The sequence below is a fragment of the Salvelinus namaycush genome, chromosome 15, assembly GCF_016432855.1.
Source record: "Salvelinus namaycush isolate Seneca chromosome 15, SaNama_1.0, whole genome shotgun sequence".
NCBI lineage: Eukaryota > Metazoa > Chordata > Actinopteri > Salmoniformes > Salmonidae > Salvelinus > Salvelinus namaycush.
In genome coordinates this window covers 37930435-37950057 of record NC_052321.1, presented here as the reverse complement: position 1 = coordinate 37950057, position 19623 = coordinate 37930435, and the positions used below count along the sequence as shown (strand labels likewise).

The 19623-nt window shown below is 42.1% G+C and overlaps 1 protein-coding gene across 6 annotated transcripts in view; it reads left to right on the top strand.

Moving 5' to 3' along the window:
• The window catches only part of LOC120060503 (syntaxin-binding protein 5-like), a 46565-nt gene that overhangs the window by 7788 nt on the left and 19154 nt on the right, over nt 1-19623 (top strand). For all 6 annotated transcript variants that reach the window (XM_039009864.1, XM_039009860.1, XM_039009865.1 and 3 more), the window contains exons 3-17: nt 827-908; nt 2695-2795; nt 3811-3945; nt 5205-5268; nt 5384-5467; nt 5874-5997; nt 7547-7625; nt 7775-7929; nt 15403-15475; nt 15700-15847; nt 16047-16114; nt 16296-16336; nt 16513-16739; nt 18882-19063; nt 19325-19450. In XM_039009864.1, coding sequence (XP_038865792.1) covers nt 827-908; nt 2695-2795; nt 3811-3945; nt 5205-5268; nt 5384-5467; nt 5874-5997; nt 7547-7625; nt 7775-7929; nt 15403-15475; nt 15700-15847; nt 16047-16114; nt 16296-16336; nt 16513-16739; nt 18882-19063; nt 19325-19450 — 1689 coding nt within the window. The remainder of the gene's footprint in view (nt 1-826; nt 909-2694; nt 2796-3810; nt 3946-5204; nt 5269-5383; nt 5468-5873; nt 5998-7546; nt 7626-7774; nt 7930-15402; nt 15476-15699; nt 15848-16046; nt 16115-16295; nt 16337-16512; nt 16740-18881; nt 19064-19324; nt 19451-19623) is intronic.

The following is a 19623-nucleotide window of genomic DNA, read 5'->3' as shown; positions in this document are numbered from 1 at the left end:
TCCAGTGAATTATTTCGCACATGACTGTTCCCATGGTTGCTTGGCAGTTATGTACAGTATATCCGTGGCCTTGGGGTCATAGTTTCACAGTGTCAGCAGACAGGAAACCTCTGACTTGAATTACCCCACAGGATGCATCCCAAATGGCACCCTATTCCCTATATAGTGTACTACTTTTGACCAGAGCCCTAGTCACAGGTAGTGCACTAGGGAATAGGGTGCCATTTGGGACACACACAGAGAGAGAGCTGAGACTCCACAGTAGCCCTGTGCTGCCTGTCTAATTGGCTTCCATACTGATTGATGCATAGAGTTATGAATAAGTAACACTGTCATGGTCTACTGGTTTTTATTTATAACTCCCTCACTTGTATTTAGTCAGTCATATGAACAGATATAGTTGTTGTGTGGAGCGGAGTCAGTCAGTGTTGTTTTAAAAGCGAAGGGAGGGAAGCAAAGAGTCTTGACTTTCTGTGGTTGGGATCTCCAAGCTCATTCAACTGCTCTTGGGCTCAGGGAAAATACATCATACAGACCAGACCCATTGATGCAGTTGAATGCAACATGGTCTAAGCATAGGAGGATCCCCATGTGCCAGTCGGATACAGTACTACCATGCCTCCCTTTTTAATTACTATACATCTGTATTGTTTCCTTGAACCCTGCCAGAATGGGTATTTACACAAAATATTTACACGATGTCTGGTGCTGTATCTTGCTGGTGACAAATCTAATTTCCCCTGGGGATGTCTATGAACCCAGATGCTGATGATGAATACATAGTCCATCTCTCCTGTATGGTCTGTTCCTTGACTGAGCTGTTTAGTTTTGGCCGTGCGGGCGTGGAGTGTTACTGTCAACATGAGAGTGGTGCAGCTGTCATTCAGCTCCAGTTCCTGGTCAACGAGGTGAGTCCCGCTCATAGAGTTGGGTACAGGGCACATCTTTGCATTTTTGTTCCCCCTCCATCCAACTCTATTGTCCCGCTCCCCAGCAGCACTCCCTAGGGCTCTGTCTCAATTCCTTGTGTCCTCTCTGCTCTCACCTTCTCGAAAGGCATTTGAGAAGAAGGTCCGAGGGACAGAACCTCCAATGCCTTTTGAGAAGGAATTGAGGAGGAAGGACATTATGGAATCGAGGAAATGCTATTGATAAAGTCCTGGATTGAATCATTGCCTTATCCCTTCAGCCCTAGTTAGTCATCCCTTCAACCCCATTCCTCTCCCATTATATAATCTGTTTTATCTGCTCATTAGCATACACTACAGTCAGTTAGACAGTATGTAACTAGCCTAGTGGTTCTTACCCAATGTTTAAAGGGTAGGTAGCATAAACGTAACCACATTTAACACATGGATTTGTGTCAAAGGTCCCAATGCAAAGTTACAGCTCACTTTTCTATTTTGTGATTTATTACATAAAACCGATCAAAATGTTGGAAGGACCCGACAGGCCAGCCTATTCCCTATAATGTAAACTCCAACAGAAAATAACATACAATGTATCACTTCAAGTTAAATCAAAGCGTTTTCACTCATGACTACCGGTTTCAATTAAATGTCCGGCCAACTTACAAACAAATACTTTTTGAATGTATTGTTACAAATCGACTTCCAAACTTGCTAGCCAACTAGCCTGCTACCGTTAGCCCTAGTAGCCTGCTAACGTTAGCCCTAGTAGCCTGCTAACGTTAGCCCTAGTAGCCTGCTAACGTTAGCCCTAGTAGCCTGCTAACGTTAGCCCTAGTAGCCTGCTAACGTTAGCCCTAGCAGCCTGCTAACGTTACATTAGCACTGAATGAGTCAGCCAGTTGCTATCAACACCTAGCTTAGTTACATTAAAGTAAGCACATTGGAAATATGCCATCTAACTAAACATCAAGGCATGTTAGCTATATGCAGTTATCTTAGACAGCAAGCTAGCCAGCCAGCCAGCAAAAAGGAGAACAGATGAGGTACCACCGTTACACAATTAGAGCAAGCCGGTATGATTCTCTTTTTCGTTTTGAGCCCACAGCAAGAAGGCACCGGAGCCTGCAGTGCTAACGGGTTCCACCTAGATAACACAGCCACAAAGTCTGTGGAGAGCATGAGGTGTGGCTTACGTTAGCCTGCTTGAGTTAGCTGCCGTGCTAGTATACGAGCTCGGTAGCACAGAGTAGATCCTCCATATGACGTTGAGAAATAGTGCATTGTGGGTAGTTCCGGAAATAAGTTAATAAATGTTAAAACCCCAAAACATAACTATATTTGTAGTTATAGGTAACCAGACCGTGACTACAACTAAGTTACTAAATCTTTGACCACACTGTGTTGTTACTTTGGTGACTCATGCTTCCTACCCTTTAATGGACCATGAATCTTTACTAGTGAACACATTAAGTAAACAGTAATGTAGGCTTTGTGGAGGCAAAACTCTATAATGGGTTCTTTATTGTATGGACAAGATATTATCTTATTCAGCCCTACCTCTGACTCAGCCCTGTCCTGTTAGCATGTTCACTGAAGTTGTGTTCAGTAGGCAGGCAAAAACGAAGGAAAATGTCCAAAATGGAGTGAAATGTGTACTTGTCGAATAAGAAACACACATTTTTGTCAAACTTTTTGCAACCATGTGCCATTATGAACATGACCCTGTTGGTTCTTTATTAGATGTGTGGAGGTATTATAACCCCTTTATAACCACTATCAACAGGGGGCGCTAGTCAGTGCCTTAGCTGATGACAGCGTTCATCTGTGGAACCTGAGGCAGAAGCAGCCAGCTATCTTGCACACTCTCAAATTCAACAGGGAGAGGTACGTAGGTATAACATGAACAGTGGTCATATTTGAATAGAGCTAAAGCTGTAGCTACATTCAAGTAGGCTAACTTAGACCCATGAGTCATCATATGAAATATTCCCTTTTTAAGTCTTTTCTCTTGTCTTGATTCACCCTCATTGTGGTTACGTCCAAAATGGCACCCTATTCCCAATATAGTGCACTACGTTTGACCAAGGCCCATCAAAAGTAGTGTGCAATCTAGGGAATAGGGTGCAAAGCTGGGATGTACTGTGTGTCCAAAATTACTCCTGCTGCTTGTTGAATCTCCCGCTTTTCTGTCTGGCCAATAGCCCCTGAACCTGCTTGATACCATAGTAACCAATTTCCGTCTGCTTTTAGTGATATATCATGTTTTGTTCTAATGAAAGACTTCTCAAGGCCCAGTGGGTGTGTCTGAAATGGCACCGTCTTCATTTTATAGTGCACTACTTTTGACCAGGGCCCATAGGGCAATAGTGTATCATTTTGGACACAGCCAGTCAGTTGCTTGCTACCAGATAGGAATTCACGCTGCTGTCTGTATGTAAATATTACACTGTGTATTTATTATGGACCCTTTTTGTCACATGAGAGTGTAGGTTCACCTGTTAAATACTGTAGATTATTTGATATGACCCTTGCTAAGATAGGTTATTAGGTCCCCCTTTTCCAATGTGTTTAAATGTGTATATTTTATTGCTTCAGAGAAAGCTATCAGATTGACAGTATTTGACAGGTGAACCTACACTTGATGTAGTTATGTTTGTTGAAGTAACTAAGAAATAATATACTCTTTCTCATTCACCTTTTTACATTATTCTCTCCCATTTTGACAGGATCATGATCAAATAATCATAATGTCTGCATCCGAAATGACACCCTATTCCATATATAGTGCACTACTTTTGACCAGAACCTTATGGGCCCAGGTCAAAATTAGTACACTATATACGGAATAGCATGCCATTTGCGATTCACCTCTTGATTAGTTTTGCCTTTGCCACTACAGGATCACATTTTGTCACCTGCCCTTCCAGAGTAAATGGCTGTACATTGGCACAGAGAAAGGAAACATCCACATCGTCAACATTGAGTCCTTCACACTCTCAGGCTACGTTATCATGTGGAACAAAGCCATCGAACTGTGAGTTTGTCTGTGTATTATGCTGTTATCTGCTTAGGTTTCTATGTCTACGTCCCAAATGACATCCTATTCCCTACGTGCTCTAATCAAAAAATAGTACACTATACAGGAAATATGGTGCCATTTGGGACGCAACCTGTGTGTTAGTTAGAAGTCTGTCAAAGACTGTGTTTATTCTTTTGCGCCATTTCTGCAGTGTTTTTTGTACTTAGACCAAGGGTTTTAAACCAAGGGTCCGTAGCCCCTAGGGGTACACGGAGGTACTGCAGCGGGACCATAAAAATGTATATATATAAAAAAAACAATCTTCTTTCTAATGATGTCAACTTTATTTTTCAACTCCTAATATTGAGCAAATTACACTCTTTGGAGCCAATCACACTCACTGGAGTATCTGACATATGCTTTGAAAAAGTACCTGCAAATACTGTAGGCTACCAGTGCGGCAAGTGCTGCTGGTAAGCTTTTTTGACTTGGACATGCTTTTTTGCCAACACATGGCTAACCTTTGTTTAACCAACTAAACAGATGCTCTTAGCGAAAATGTGTTAGTAGTTACCTTTCTACCGCATAGGCTAAGTTAGAGTTTACACGTACTCTTTCAAAATAATGAAAAACGACCTCCCAAATCTCCAAAAGGACTAATTCGAGGCATAAATGAGTTGGAGCACTCAAGAAAAAAAGCAGAGAGTAATAACTTTGTTCAGGATGAGTACAGTTGACTGACATTTCGACATCAAGCTGACGTGCTCTTTAGTGTCAGTCAGTCACCTGTACTCATCCTGAAGAATGGATTAAAGTGAGTTAAAATTCATTATTCTCTGCCTTTTTTCTTGACTGCTCCAACTCCTTTCTGCCTTCGAATTAGTCCTTTTGGAAGTTTTTCTTGGTAAGCCCTTTTCATGATTTTTGTCATTGTTGTCGAGCACCCCTCTTTGTTTGGTGAGGTGTGAAAGCCCACCTGAACTCTTATCTCCCAAATCTATTCATTTTTAAAATGTTGTTTACTTCTCCTTGCCTTTATCATTCACCTGATGGTAAGACAAGACGTGGTATTTTTTCCCCCACTAACGTACAATGGGGGTCCCTGGGTTTGCCTGGGAGGGGGTTGAAGACCCCTGACTTAGACTATTAATTTCCTTGACAGCTGGGGAAGTTGGAATGTAAAACCAGGAAGAAGAATTTAATTGGATAAGAAGTAGAAGCCAAGCATGTTAGGAGTGAGCATGTTCCCTCCATCTCCCCTTGTTCCTCCTTAGGTCCTCCAAGTCACACCCTGGGCCTGTGGTCCACATCAGTGATAACCCTATAGACGAGGGAAAGGTAGGAACTTTCCAAAGAACATTAATTTATTCATTCCAGAGATTCATAACATTACTGATTATTTACAACATTCTACTAAAAATCTAATTTTCTAAATGTTTTGATATTTTGGCAGATTTTGATTGGATTTGAATGTGGGAGTGTTGTGTTGTGGGACCTGAAATGCAAAAAAGCTGACTACCGCTACAATTATGATGAGGTAAGGCATCTTCCTGTGGCTGTTGGTTCCTGTGGGAACTGACTGGGGAGAGGGGAAGTTCCATTTAAATATGAAATACACAGTGAACAATGTTGTTCATGATTTGTCGTACTACATTATTGGTCTTCATTGCTTAAGTTTGTATTGGGGCTTTATGTTGATGCTCAATTCAACATAATTATTGGAAAGTACCAATGGATTTGTAAGAAATGTATATTTTTGTGGATTCTGACTGATTATGTAACAATATTTTGGAAAAATAGTATGTTAGATATAGCCTTTTCTAAAAGTCATGAGTCATCCACACCACAACATGCTGTTATTATTTCCCTCAAAGTTAATATACACTATGAAGCAGCCACTCTGTGTGTTTATTCCTCTCTCTATATTTTCTCTTCTCCTCCAGGCTATCCACTCAGTAGCCTGGCACCATGAGGGCAAACAGTTCACCTGCAGCCACTCAGATGGAACTCTGACTACATGGAACGTACGCGTCCCTGCCAAGCCTACAATCACCATCACACCACACGGTACGTTCTGTTGTACACACAGACATACCACCAAGGGTCTCAATGCACCTTAGGGGGGGAAAAAAGATGGATGGAAACAGCACAACATAGGGAAGCCGATGTGCGTTAGACCTTTAAACAAGTTAGCATTCACAAGGCTGCAGGGCCAGACGGATTACCAGGACGCATACTCCGAGCGTGTGCTGACCAGCCAGTGTCTACACTGACATTTTCAACCTCTCCCTGACCCAGTCCGTAATATCTACATGTTTCATGCAGACCACCATAGTTCCTGTGCCCAAGAACGCCAGGGTAACCTGCCTAAATGACTACAGCCCCATAGTACTCACATCTGTAGCCATGAAATGCTTTGAAAGGCTGGTCATGGCTCGCATCAACACCATCATCCCAGAAACCTTGGACCCACTCCTATTCGCATAGCTCCCCAACAGATCCACAGTTGACGCAATCTCTATTGCACTTTTACACTGCCCTTTTCCACCTGGACAAACGAAACATCTACATGAGAATGCTGTTCTTTGACTGCAGCTCAGCATTCAACACCATAGGGCCCTCCAAGCTCATCACTAAGCTAATTACCCTGGGACTGAACATCTCCCTCTGCAACTGGATCCTGGACTACCTGACAGGCAGCCCCCAGGTGGTGAGGGTAGGCAACAACATATCCGCCACACTGACCCTCAAAACGGGGGCCCCTCAGGGCTGCGTGCTTAGTTCCCTCCTGTACTCCCTGTTCATCCACGGCTGTGTGGCCATGCACGACTCCAACGCCATCATTAAATTTGCCGACGACACAATGGCGGTAGGCCTGATCACCGAAGACGATGAGACTGCCTATAGGGAGGAGGTCAGAGACCTGACAGTGTGGTGCCATGACAACAACCTCTCCCTCAACGTGAGCAAGAAAACGGAGCTGATCGTGGACTACAGGAAAAGGAGGGCCGAGCACACTCACATTGACAGCGCAAGTAGTGGAGCAGGTCGAGAGCTTTAAGTTCCTTGGTGTCCACATCACTAGGACCTATCATGGTCCAAACACACCAACACAGTTGTGAAGAGGGCATGATAACGCATATTCCCCCTCAGGAGAATGAAAAGATTTGGCATGGAACCTCAGATCCTCAAAAAGCGCTACAGCTGCACCATCGAGAGTATTCGGCTTCTGATCGCAAGGCGCTATAGAGAGTAGTGCGTATGGCCCAGTACATGACTCGGTACTGGTACCTCTTGTATATAGCCTTGTTAAAATTATTTTGTGTTACTATTTTTCTTTAGTTTATTTAGCAACTTTTTAAAACTTTTTTCATCTTTGCAATGTTGGTTAAGGGCTTGTAAGTAAGTATTTCACGGTGAGGTCTACACCTGTTGTATTCAGCGCATGTGACAAATACAATTTCCAGCGCGTGTGACAAATACAATTTCATTTGAGCACGCCTAAATGACTTCTGATAGACTATATGTTTATGTGGGCATTTAAATACATGTTTACTAGTTCTATTAATCAGTGTACAGAAAATAAAAACATTTTGTGTGCAAAATGACATCTCAGGTAAGCAGCCCAAGGATGGAAAGAAGCCAGAACCATGCAAACCTATCCTTAAAGTGGAGTACAAAACGACAAGAGCTGGGTGAGTGATTGGTTGTCCTAATAAGCAATAATAAATATAGGCTAGACCAGGGACCCACACGTGGTGCCATCTGGGGCCCTGTCCTGCGACACACTTAACCATATGATAGGTCTTGTATTGTTTATTTAATTTACTTGTTTATTATCTAGGAATGCCTTCGTGATCATGTCTGGAGGCCTGTCCTATGACACAGGGTGCAGGAGAGCCTGTCTGACAGTGATGCATGGGAAGAGTACTGCCCTCCTGGAGATGGACTATCCCATCGTAGACTTCCTCACGCTCTGCGAAACACCATATCCAAATGGTGAGTTCGAGTTTTATACTATGGAAGCATATAGCTGTACAAAATCCTTTTGAAATTGGATAATGATACATTTTGAGACCAACCGTGTCTTCAGAAAGTATTTATAACCGTTGACTTATTCCACATTTTGTTGTGTTACAGCCTGAATTCAAAATAGATTCGATTTTTTTTTCTCTCACCCATGTACACACAATACCCCATAATGACAAAGGGAAAACTTATTTTTTGACATGTTTTGAAAATGAAATTGAAATATCTCATTTACTTAAGTTTTTGCACCCCTGAGACCATACTTTATAGATTACAGCTGTGAGTCTCTAAGAGCTTTCCACACCTGGATTCTGCAACATTTGCCAATTTATTATTTTCAAAATTCTTCAAGCTCTGTCAAATTGGTTGTTGATCATTGCTAGACAACCATTTTCAGTTCTTGCCATATATTTTCAAGTAAATTTAAGTCAAAGCTGTAATTCGGCCACTCCGGAACATTCACTTTCTTCTTGGTAAGCAACTCCAGTGTAGATTTGGCCTTGTGTTTTAGGTAATTTTCCTGCTGAAAGGTGAATTCATCTCCCAGTGTCTGGTGGAAAGCTAGTTTTTTTCCCTGTGCTTAACTCCATTTTGCTTATTTTTTTTTATCCTGAAAAACTTCCCAGTCCTTAACGATTGCCCATAACATGATGCAGCCACCACTATGCTTGAAAATATAAGGAGAGGTAATCAGTAACGTGTTGTATTAGATTTGCCCCAAACATAACACTTTTTGTTCAGGACTAAAAGTGAATTGCTTTGCCACATTTTTTTTAGTATTATTTTAGTGCCTTGCTGAAAACAGGATGCATGTTTTGGATTATTTTTATTCTGTACAGGCTTCCTTCTTTTCACTCTGTCAATTAGATTAGTATTGTGGAGTAACTTCAATGTTGTTGATCCAGCCTCAGTTTTCTCCTATCACAGCCATTAAACTCTGTAACCATTTTAAAGTCACCGTTGGCCTCATGGTGAAATCCCTGAGTGATTTCCTTCCTCTCCGGCCACTGAGTTATGAAGGATGCCTGTATCTTTGTAGTGACTTCACCGTGCTCAAAGGGATATTCCATTTTTTTTTACCCATTTACAAATAGGTGCCCATCTTTGCGAGGCATTGATTAACCTCCCTGGTCTTTGTTATTGAATTTGTGTTTGAAATTCACTGCTTGACTGAGGGACCTTACAGATAATTGTATGTGTGGGGTGCAAAGATGAGGTAGTCATTCATAAATCATGTTCAACACAATTATTGCACACACAGTCCATTCAACTTATGTGACTTGTTAAGCACATTTTTACTCCTAAACTTATTTAGGTTTGCAATAATAAAGGGGTTAAATACTTATTGACTCAAGACATTTCAGCTTTTAATTTTTTATTAATTTGTAAAAATAAAAAAAAAATGTTTTAAACATAATTCCACTTTGACATTATGGGGTATTGCGTGTAGGCTTGTGACAAAATATCTGACATGCCATAACTTGGTATATTTGGAAAGAAGAAATCTGGGAGATTGAGGAAATAACCAGAAAATAGATAGGCGTTACATAGTTCAGAATACACAAGATCAAGCACACACAAAATAAAAATAAACATTTTATTTTTATTTTGAAAGTTGTCTTTCATTGACAAGCTATGAGTGAATTATTGATTCACAGAGCTGGAAACACATCAGATGGCTTCCACAACATGTGAAAAATATACAAAAATAATGGGATTGATAGACCCAACAACTAGAAATGGGCAGATGTTTTAGTAAGTGGTGTCAGGTGTGGTCACGGGATGTTTCCAAGTGTCCCTAAACCTCTCCAAAGTGGCATATGTCTGTAAGTTAGATAATTCCAGTGCTATTACATATTTGCAATCCCTAAATGCTATTTGTTCAGTATGAGAACACAATTCATACCATATCAACCTCACTCAAACATTGTGGTGATGTTATGGGGTATCCAGGGTACATTCAAGTGTCCTTTCAACCTCTCCAAAGTGTCTGAATGTGGTAATTGCACTGTTTTTACACACTGGATGTGCCTAAACGTTATTGTTCACTATAAAAACTAAATTTCTACAACACCAACCTCTCTCAAACATTGTGGTGGTGTCGGGGTCCAAGTGTTTTTTTCAACCTCTCCAAAGTGCCTGAACGTTTAGCCTAGGCATATCCAATGTATTGGTCCCACATACAAATTAACTGTTTACAAAAACAATATAAAAGCAACAGATATACATAAAATATATATAAAAATGTTTTATCAAACACAGACTTGGTTAGACATGTGTCCTTCACTAAAAAAAGGTGCAAAAATATAAATAAGCTGAACTATTTACAAATGGCATTCGTGTTGGTTTTACATCCCAGGTGTAGGTGATTAGATTTCACTTTCACCGTAGCTTGTGCATGTCATGATAGTCTTTGAAGCAGTCCCTCTGCCAGGAAACAAAAAGCGAACTGGCATTTCAGACAGAAGATCTGGCATTTCCCCCTTTTTCCCTCTGTGTTTTTTTGCAATGCTTGCAGTTCTTCCTTTTGTCTTTTGGCATGTGTGTTGGATAGTGGCGTTCACCTTGAGTGGGGGTCTTGTGATGGTTGTGAGGTTGCTTTTGGCCCCCAATTCGGCCATTTCAAACACCAGCTGCTCTCGAAGGCCAACTGGGAGAGAGGGGTTTGACCTTTTGCTTTGGCCATTTGCTTGTGGAGAATGAAAGCGTTTACTGTAGCAAACCTCTCTTATACCACTTCCTGGTCTTGTGGAGGACCTGGTAGTAGCCTATCAGAGCATCAGATAGGTCGACACCCCCCATGCTGGCATTGTAGTCCTTCACAGGAATGAGGACTTTCTTCCTTTTTCACCCTCCTTGAGACATGGTTGTTATTGAATGCCTTATGCTGTGTGGTGAATATGGTTACTTCCCTAGTGTCTTTCTATTTCACAAAACGCACCTTGTTCCAATCAAATTCTATTGGTTACATACACGTATTTAGCAGATGTTATTGAGGGTCTAGCGAAATGCTTGTGTTTCTAGCTCCAACAATGCAGTAATATCTAACAATTTCACAACATACACACAAGTCTAAGTTAAGTTAAGGAATGGAATTATGAATATATAAATATATTGGCGAGCAATGTCAGAGCGGCATAGACTAAGATACAGTACACTCCCAGGGCCCTCACCTCCTCCCTGTAGGCTGTCTCGTCATTGTTGGTAATTAAGCCTACTACTGTTGTCGTCTGCAAACTTAATGAGTTGGAGGCGTCCGTGGCCACGCAGTCATGGGTGAAAAGGGAGTACAGCAGGAGGCTGAGCACACACCCTTGTGGGGCCCCAGTGTTGAGGATCAGTGAAGTGGAGGTGGTGTTTCCTACCTTCACCACCTGGGGGCGGCCCGTCAGGAAGTCCAGGACCCAGTTGCACAGGGCAGGGTTCAGACCCAGGGCCTCAAGCTGAATGATGCGCTTGGAGGCGACAATTGTGTTGAAGGCTGAGCTATAGTCAATGAACAGCATTCTTACATAGGTATTCCTCTTGTCCAGATGGGATAGGGCAGTGTGATTGCGATTGCATCGTCTGTGGACCTGTTGGGGCGGAAAGCAAATTGAAGTGGGTCTAGGGTGACGGGTAAGGTAGAGGTGATATGATCCTTGACTAGTCTCTCAAAGCACTTCATGATGACAGAAGTGAGTGCTACAGGGCGATAGGCAGTTCATTTCCCTTTGCTTTCTTGGGTACAGGAACAAAGGTGGCCATCTTGAAGCATGTGGGGACAGCAGACTGGGATAGGGAGAGATTGAATATGCCCGTAAACACACCAGCCAGTTGGTCTGCGCATGCTCTGAGGACGCAGCTAAGGATGCCGTCTGGGCCAGAAGCCTTGCGAGGGTTAACACGCTTAAATGTCTTACTCACGTCGGCCACGGAGAAGGAGAGCCCACAGTCCTTCGTAGTGGGCCTCGTTGGTGGCACTGTTATCCTCAAAGCGGGCAAAGAAGGTGTTTAACTTGTCCAGAAGCAATATGTCGGTGTCCGCGACGTGGCTGGTTTTCCTTTTGTAGTCCGTGATTGTCTGTAGACCCTACCACATACGTCTTGTGTCTGAGTTGGTAAATTGTGACTCCACTTTGTCTCTATACTGATGTTTTGCCTGTTTGATTGCCTTACGAAGGGAATAACTACAATCTTTGTATTCTGCCATATTCCCAGTCATCTTGCAATGGTTAAATTCGGTGGTTCGCGCTTTCAATTTCGCGCGAATGCTGCCATCTATCCACGGTTTCTGGTTAGGGTAGGTTTTAATTGTCACAGTGGGTACAACATCTCCTATAGACTTCCTGATAAACTCAGTCACCGTATCAGTATATTCGTTAATATTATTCTCGGAGGCTACCCGGAACATATCCCGGTCCGTGTGTGAAAAACAATCTTGAAGCGTGGATTCCGATTGGTCAGACAAGCGTTGAATTGTCCTTAGCACGGGTACTTCCTGTTTGAGTTTCTGCCTATAGCAAGGGAGGAGCAAAATGGAGTCATGGTCAGATTTGCTGACAGGAGGGCGGGGGAGGGCCTTGTAGGCATCCCGTAAGTTGGACTAACAGTGGTCCAGTGTTTTAGCAGCGTGAGTACAAGAGTCAATGTGTTGATAGAGCTTCGGCAGGCTTGATCTGAAATTTGCTTTGTTAAAATCCCCAGCTGCAATAAATGCTGCCTCAGGATATGTAGTTTCTAGTTTGCATGGAGCCAGGGAAGTTCCTTGAGGGCCGTCGTGGTATCGGCTTGAGGGGGGATATACACGACTGTGACTATAACCGAATAGAATTCTCTTGGGAGATAATATGGTCTACGTTTGATTGTGAGGTATTCTTGGTCGGGTGAACAAAAGGACTTGTTCCTGTATGTTATCACAATCACACCATTAGTCATTAATCATGAAATATACACCCCCTTCTTCTTCTTCCCGGAGAGATATTTATTTCTGTCTGTGCGATGAGCTGAGAATCCAACTGGCTAGATGGACTCAGACAGTATATCCCGAGAGAGCCATGTTTCCGTGAAACAGAGTATGTTACAATCCTGATGTCTCTCTGGAAAGAAATCCCCACCCTGAGTTTGAACTTTATTATCCAGAGACTGAACATTAGCGAGTAATATACTCAGAAGCGGTGGGGGGTGTGTGTGCCTCCTAAGTCGGACTAGAAGTCCACTCAGAGTACCACTCCTCCGCCGGCGGTGTTTTTGGGTCAGCCTCTGGAATCAGTTAAATTGCCCTGCGGGGTGCGAACAAAGGATCCGATTCAGGAAAGACGTGTTCCTGGTCGTAGTGCTGGTGAGTTACAACCACTCTGATATCCAATAGTTCTTCCCGGCTGTATGTAATAACACCATAAAAATTCTGGGCTACTAATGTAAGAAATAATACATAAAAAAACAAAATACTGCAAAGTTCCCTAAGAGCTAGAAGCACATCTGCCCGTCAGACGGGGTGATTGACATATCTGTGGGGGGTGAAGACCTTGACCGGTGGGGGCAATTGCTGGGGAGGGGTGGCTCTCAAATGTTATCATCAAAATCTCGGCATCCTACCACTTTGGTGAATGAAATAAAGGGATATATTGTTCTAAGACCCACAGAATTACAGTTGACTAAATTTAGAAAATGACATTAGTGTAGGATGCTGATGTCAAGCCTAAACTTTATCTGTAAAGTGACTCACATAGAAGGTGTGACGAGCACACACACAATGCAACCAGTAACACTTTGGGGACAAAGGAAGAGGTGAGAACCACAAATTAACAATGGCCATGAGAGTTTAGTGATCTCTCCAAAGGATGAAATTTAGAACAGCAAACAGTGAACTAATATGAAGCATAGACAATAACTACTTTGGAATTATATAACATTGAAATGACTTGTTACATAGTCCTATGTAAACGAAATCCAATGCACAAAAAGCAGACAACTTATAATAAACTAAATAGATATAGTAAATTATCTATGTCAAGTCATGAAAATAATTTACTTACAGATCTAAAAGTGGATCCAATCCTTCTAGAAAGCAATCTTTGTCGGCCGAGTCGAAATCCTCGCTGTCCAAATCGCTCCCCTGATCCGAGTCCGACTAGTATTTTATTAAAAGCTTCTGTTTTGGTATGCTTATTCATAGCTGCCTTCTTTTTAGCTTCCTGTTCGATATTCTTCGTTTTTGCCTTTCTTTCCCCCTTAAGAAGCCATCTTTTATTCTAAACGATGAAATCTGTTTACAATGTAATGTAGTGTGCTTTGTGCGTCTTGTCTCTGGGCCAGGTAGCAATAGTTCGCATTATACATAAAAGGTTCTAGGCCTTGCTTTCTCCCACCCAGGTCAACTGCATATCCCTAGAAAACGTATCTCATTGGCTACAGGACTATCAAGGTGCCATAGTAGCCATCCCCTGTGTAATAATGGATGCCTACGGCACATAAGCAGCAGACGTCATATTTTTGATGCGCAAAGATATAGTCACTCGGTGGACATTCACATGTTGCCATTAAGTCATACATCACCAGACAACATTGGCAATAGGCTAGATTTGTTCCTACCAACCTAAGGATTCATTTCCTACCCCCCATGTATCTATAACTCAAACACAAACCAAATGGAAGCTTACTTTGTAAGATGTTTGGTGAAAACGTTGTGTAAAGTAAACATTTTGACTCTCGGGGGGTGGTGGTCAATAACGGTAGGTCACAGGCAGCCAAATAAGACATCTTCATTTTATTTTTTGATTTAACCGTTATTTAACTAGGCAAGACAGTCAAATTCTTATTTTACAAAGACGGCCTACCCCGGCCAAACCCTCCCCTAACCCGGACGACACTGGGCCAATTGTGCGCCGCCCTATGGGACTCCCAATCACGGCCGGGTTGTGATACCTGATCAAACCAGGGTCTATAGCGACGCCTCTAGCACTGAGATGCAGTGCCTTAGACCGTTGCGCCACTCGGGAGTCCCGGATTTCAGTGTGTATTGACGTATTCTGTGTTTATTTAGTTTATGCTTCACAACGCTAACCGGAATGTAGGTAGCAGCCATCTTGAAATTAGGTTTTCGGCACAGCCTGCCCTTATACATTCGTATGCCCATATATGATAGTAAGTCACACCAAAGATTTTAAGGCACAGATCAATAGCCAAGATACTCAGCATTCCGCAGACACCCTGCTTTTGCAGATAAGTGCTACCGTCCTCATACCAGACTGAATTGAATAAAAAAATATTTAAATTTTAAGAGATTAAACAACAAAATGTGGAAAAAGTCAAGGGGTGTGAATAATTTATGAAGGCACTGCATATTAAACTTCAATATCTAACGCTGTGATTATGATTTCTTTATCAATACTTTTCTGTCGTTTTCCCCACGGTTTAACTCTTTTTAACATGTTTTTTAAAAAAAATTCTGCGTCCTCACAGATTTCCAGGATCCTTATGCCGTAGTTGTCCTTTTGGAAAAGGATTTAGTTGTCATCGACCTTAGACAAATTGGGTGAGTTTTGTAGTTACAGTAGGCTACTGTGTGCTTACTTGCATGTTTACCTATGGTGGCACGATACATGGAACGATGGCCTGCTGTTTGAAGACTTGACATATAGTAGGGGGGGAGGGGTTGGAATGAAAGCAGAAGACAAGTTTCCATTGGACACTAAAGTAATATTCTTCTTTTAGTCTTAGTGTCTTACAACCACAGCCTTTTCCCTTTTTGATTGACAGATACCCAATATTTGAGAACCCATACTCTCTGTCGATCCACAAGTCTCCAGTGACGTGCGTAGAATATTTTGCTGACTGCCCTCCTGAACTCATACCTGCACTTTACTCTGTTGGCTCCTGGCAAAAGACACCGGGTTACAGTAAGAAGGTAACTTAAAAAATAAATTTAAAAAATGTTAGAAAATAGGCGTTTATCCCACTTAAGAAATGTGTTATGTGCTTACAATTTTTTTTAAATATTGGAACAGGGCTTACAGAATTGTTTTATATTGGAATAGGGCTTTGACTGTATTTATGTGGTCACAAGGTTATATTTGTGTAGTAAATGCCTTTTTTTGTATTTCCAGGAATGGCCCATAAGTGGTGGCAACTGGGGCCAAGGCACACTAAGCTACCCTGAGATCATTGTCACTGGGTGAGTACCTACCGAACACCTGAAGGCTGAGACAGAAACACAACCATAGAGATCCTATAATTCCCCTCTATAAGTAATTCTTTATACTTCTATGTGCGCAACACTTACCTAACACAAACTGGATTTACGGTATGTATTTACAAACAAAACTGTTCTCATTTTCCTTCTTTGCAATGAACAGACATGCTGATGGATCAATCAATTTTTGGGATGCTTCTGCAAGTGAGTGGCGATTCATTTGATTCCTTCGATTATGTAATTGGATGAAATAAGAATACCACAGTGGTTCGTCCCTTTTGTAAAGCAATAAAATACATTTGTGTGTAGTATGTAGTCCCAATGACACCTGTAGGTCATTGCTCATAGCTCATTATAATATCCCCCTTCCTTTGTCCTAGTAATGCTCCAAGTACTGTACAAGCTGAAGACTGCCAAGGTGTTTGAGAAGGCTCTAAAGGGCGGTAAGGAGGAGAAGCCGAGCACGGAGATAGTGGATGAGGATCCCTACGCCATCCAGACCTTGTCGTGGTGCCCAGAGAGCAGGATGCTGTGTGTGGCTGGAGTCTCTGCCCACGTCATCATCTATAGGTTCAGCAAACAGGAAATAACCACTGAGGTGGTGCAGGTAACTGTAGCAACCAGTTTCTCAATATCATACCAATGCAGCGTTTTGAATATACAGTTGAAGTCGGAAGTTTACGTACACATTCGCCAAATACATTTAAACTCAGTTTTTCACAATTCCTGACATTTAATCAGAGTAAAAATTCCCTGTCTTAGGTCAGTTAGGATCACCACTTTATTGTAAGAATGTGAAATGTCAGAATAATAGTAGAGAGAATGATATATTTCAGCTTTTATTTCTTTCATCACATTCCCAGTGGGTCAGAAGTTTACATACACTCAACAACCTAAATTGTTTAACTTGGGTCAAATGTTTCGGTAGCCTTCCACAAGTTTCCCACAATACGTTGGGTGAATTTTGGCCCATTCCTCCCGACAGAGCTGGTGTAACTGAGTAAGGTTTGTAGGCCTCCTTGCTCGCACACGCTTTTTCAGTTCTGCCTACACATATTCTATAGGATTGAGGTCAGGGCTTTGTGCTGACCACTCCAATACCTTGACTTTGTTGTCCTTAAGCCATTTTGCTATAACTTTGGAAGTATGCTTGGGGTCATTGTCTATTTGGAAGACCCATTTGCAACCAAGTTTTAACTTCCTGACTAATACCTTGATGTTGCTTCAACATATCCACACATCCACATATATCCACACTCCTCATGATGTCATCTATTTTGTGAAGTGCACCAGTCCCTCCTGCAGCAAAGCACCCCCACAACATGATGCTGCCACCCCCGTGCTTCACGGTTGGGATGGTGTTCTTCGGCTTGCAAGCATCCCCCTTTTTCCTCCAAACATAACGATGGTCATTATGGCCAAACAGTTCTATTTTTATTTCATCAGACCAGAGGACATTTCTCCAAAAAGTACGATCTTTGTCCCCGTTTGCAGTTGCAAACCGTAGCCTGGCTTTTTTATGGCAGTTTTGGAGCAGTGGCTTCTTCCTTGCTGAGCTTCCTTTCAGGTTATGTTGATATAGGACTCATTTTACTGTGGATATAGCTACTTTTGTACCGGTTCCCTCCAGCATCTTCACAAGGTCCTTTGCTGTTGTTCTGGGATTGATTTGCACTTTTAACACCAAAGTACGTTCATCTCTAGGAGACAGAACGCGTCTCCTTCCTGAGCGGTATGACGGCTGCGTGGTCCCATGGTGTTTATACTTGCTTACTATTGTTTGTACAGATGAACGTGGTACCTTCAGGCATTTGGAAATTGCTCCCAAGGATGAACCAGACTTGTGGAGGTCTACAATTTTCTTTCCGAGGTCTTGGCTGATTTCTTTTGATTTTCCCATGATGTCAAGCAAAGAGGCACTGGGTTTGAAGGTAGGCCTTGAAATATATCCATAGGTACATCTCCAATTGACTCGAATGATGTCAATTCGCCTATCAGAAGCTTCTAAAGCCATGATATAATTTTCTGGAGTTTTCCAAGCTGTTTAAAGGCACAGTCAACTGTGTAAACTTCTGACCCAGTGGAATTGTGATACAGTGAATTATAAATTAAATAATCTGTCTGTAAACAATTGTTGGAAAAATGACTTGTCATGCACAAAGTAGATGTCCTAACCGACTTGCCAAAACTATAGTTTGTTAACAAGAACTTTGTGGAGTGGTTGAGCAACGAGTTTTAATGACTCCAACCTAAGTGTATGTAAACTTCCGACTTCAACTTTATATTAGGATGTGTGGGTGTATTACAGGGATGTTTTTTTTACCTGACTAATCTGGAATTCCTGCTTTTCTGACATAATTCTCCATTCATAAAATCGTTGAACTTGACCTATTTCCAAAACCAGTATTTCCCCCTGATTTCCCATTTCACCTGCTATTAGTGTTCATGTTTATGACTAGATATTATCACTAGGGCCCTGTGTTTTGGGCATTAATGTCACATGACCTGGATTTTAACCTTTTAAATAAAGCTTTTTCATCAAACTTTCCCCTTTTTTTCTTTTTATATCAGATGGTCCAGCACCATCCTCAATTGCTTTCATTTTTGGTTTTCTTCTCATTTTTAAACTCTAGGTCATGTGATATGATACTCCAAAACACAGGGCCCTCATTATGAATGTACATAGCTCTGGATAAGAGTGTCTGCTAAATTACTAAAATAAAAAAAAAAGTAACATTTGTTGACTCAGCTGTTGGAGGTGCGTATGCAGTGTGAGCTGGATGTTGTGGATTCTCCAGACACTGCAGGAGAGCGTCCTCCCACCCCATCTACCCCAGTACACTACTCCTGCCCAACCCAGGAGGGAGACCCCCCTGAGACCCAGCCCTCCACAACTGATGACGGGCCCCGGGATAATGTACCATGCTTCAAGTACGAACCAAACAGTTCAGTTTTCCTGCTTAGCATTGACATTTCAATTGTAGACTCCAAATCTCCAATATAGTGTTTTATTACAAAAAGCGCCATCCATGAAGATAAGATAATAATAAGTAGGCTATTTGCATATAGGATTAATGCAGATACAAATGCATGTGAACAATAAGTGGTAGTGTAGATGTGTAGCTAGGTACACCACAGTATGCACTTTTAACACCGCAAGTCATCTAATCCTGGTGTGTTGTTTCACTGCAGGGTCCGGAGCTCCCCTCTGAAGCAGTCTCCTGGTTACCAGGTGGAGCTGGTCATTCAGCTGGTCTGGGTTAGTGGGGAGCCACCCCAGCAGATCACCAGCCTGGCTGTCAACTCCTTATACGGACTGTAAGTCTACGTCTGCCTGCCTGTCTGTCTGTGTCAGCACGAACCACTGCACTCTTGATGGTCAAGATGTACATTAGACACATCACCTGCAGTTGTATTCATGCAGAGATCATACACAAAGGGAATATACTGTAACTGCATCAAAGGCTTTATTGGTTGCCTTAGGGCACACG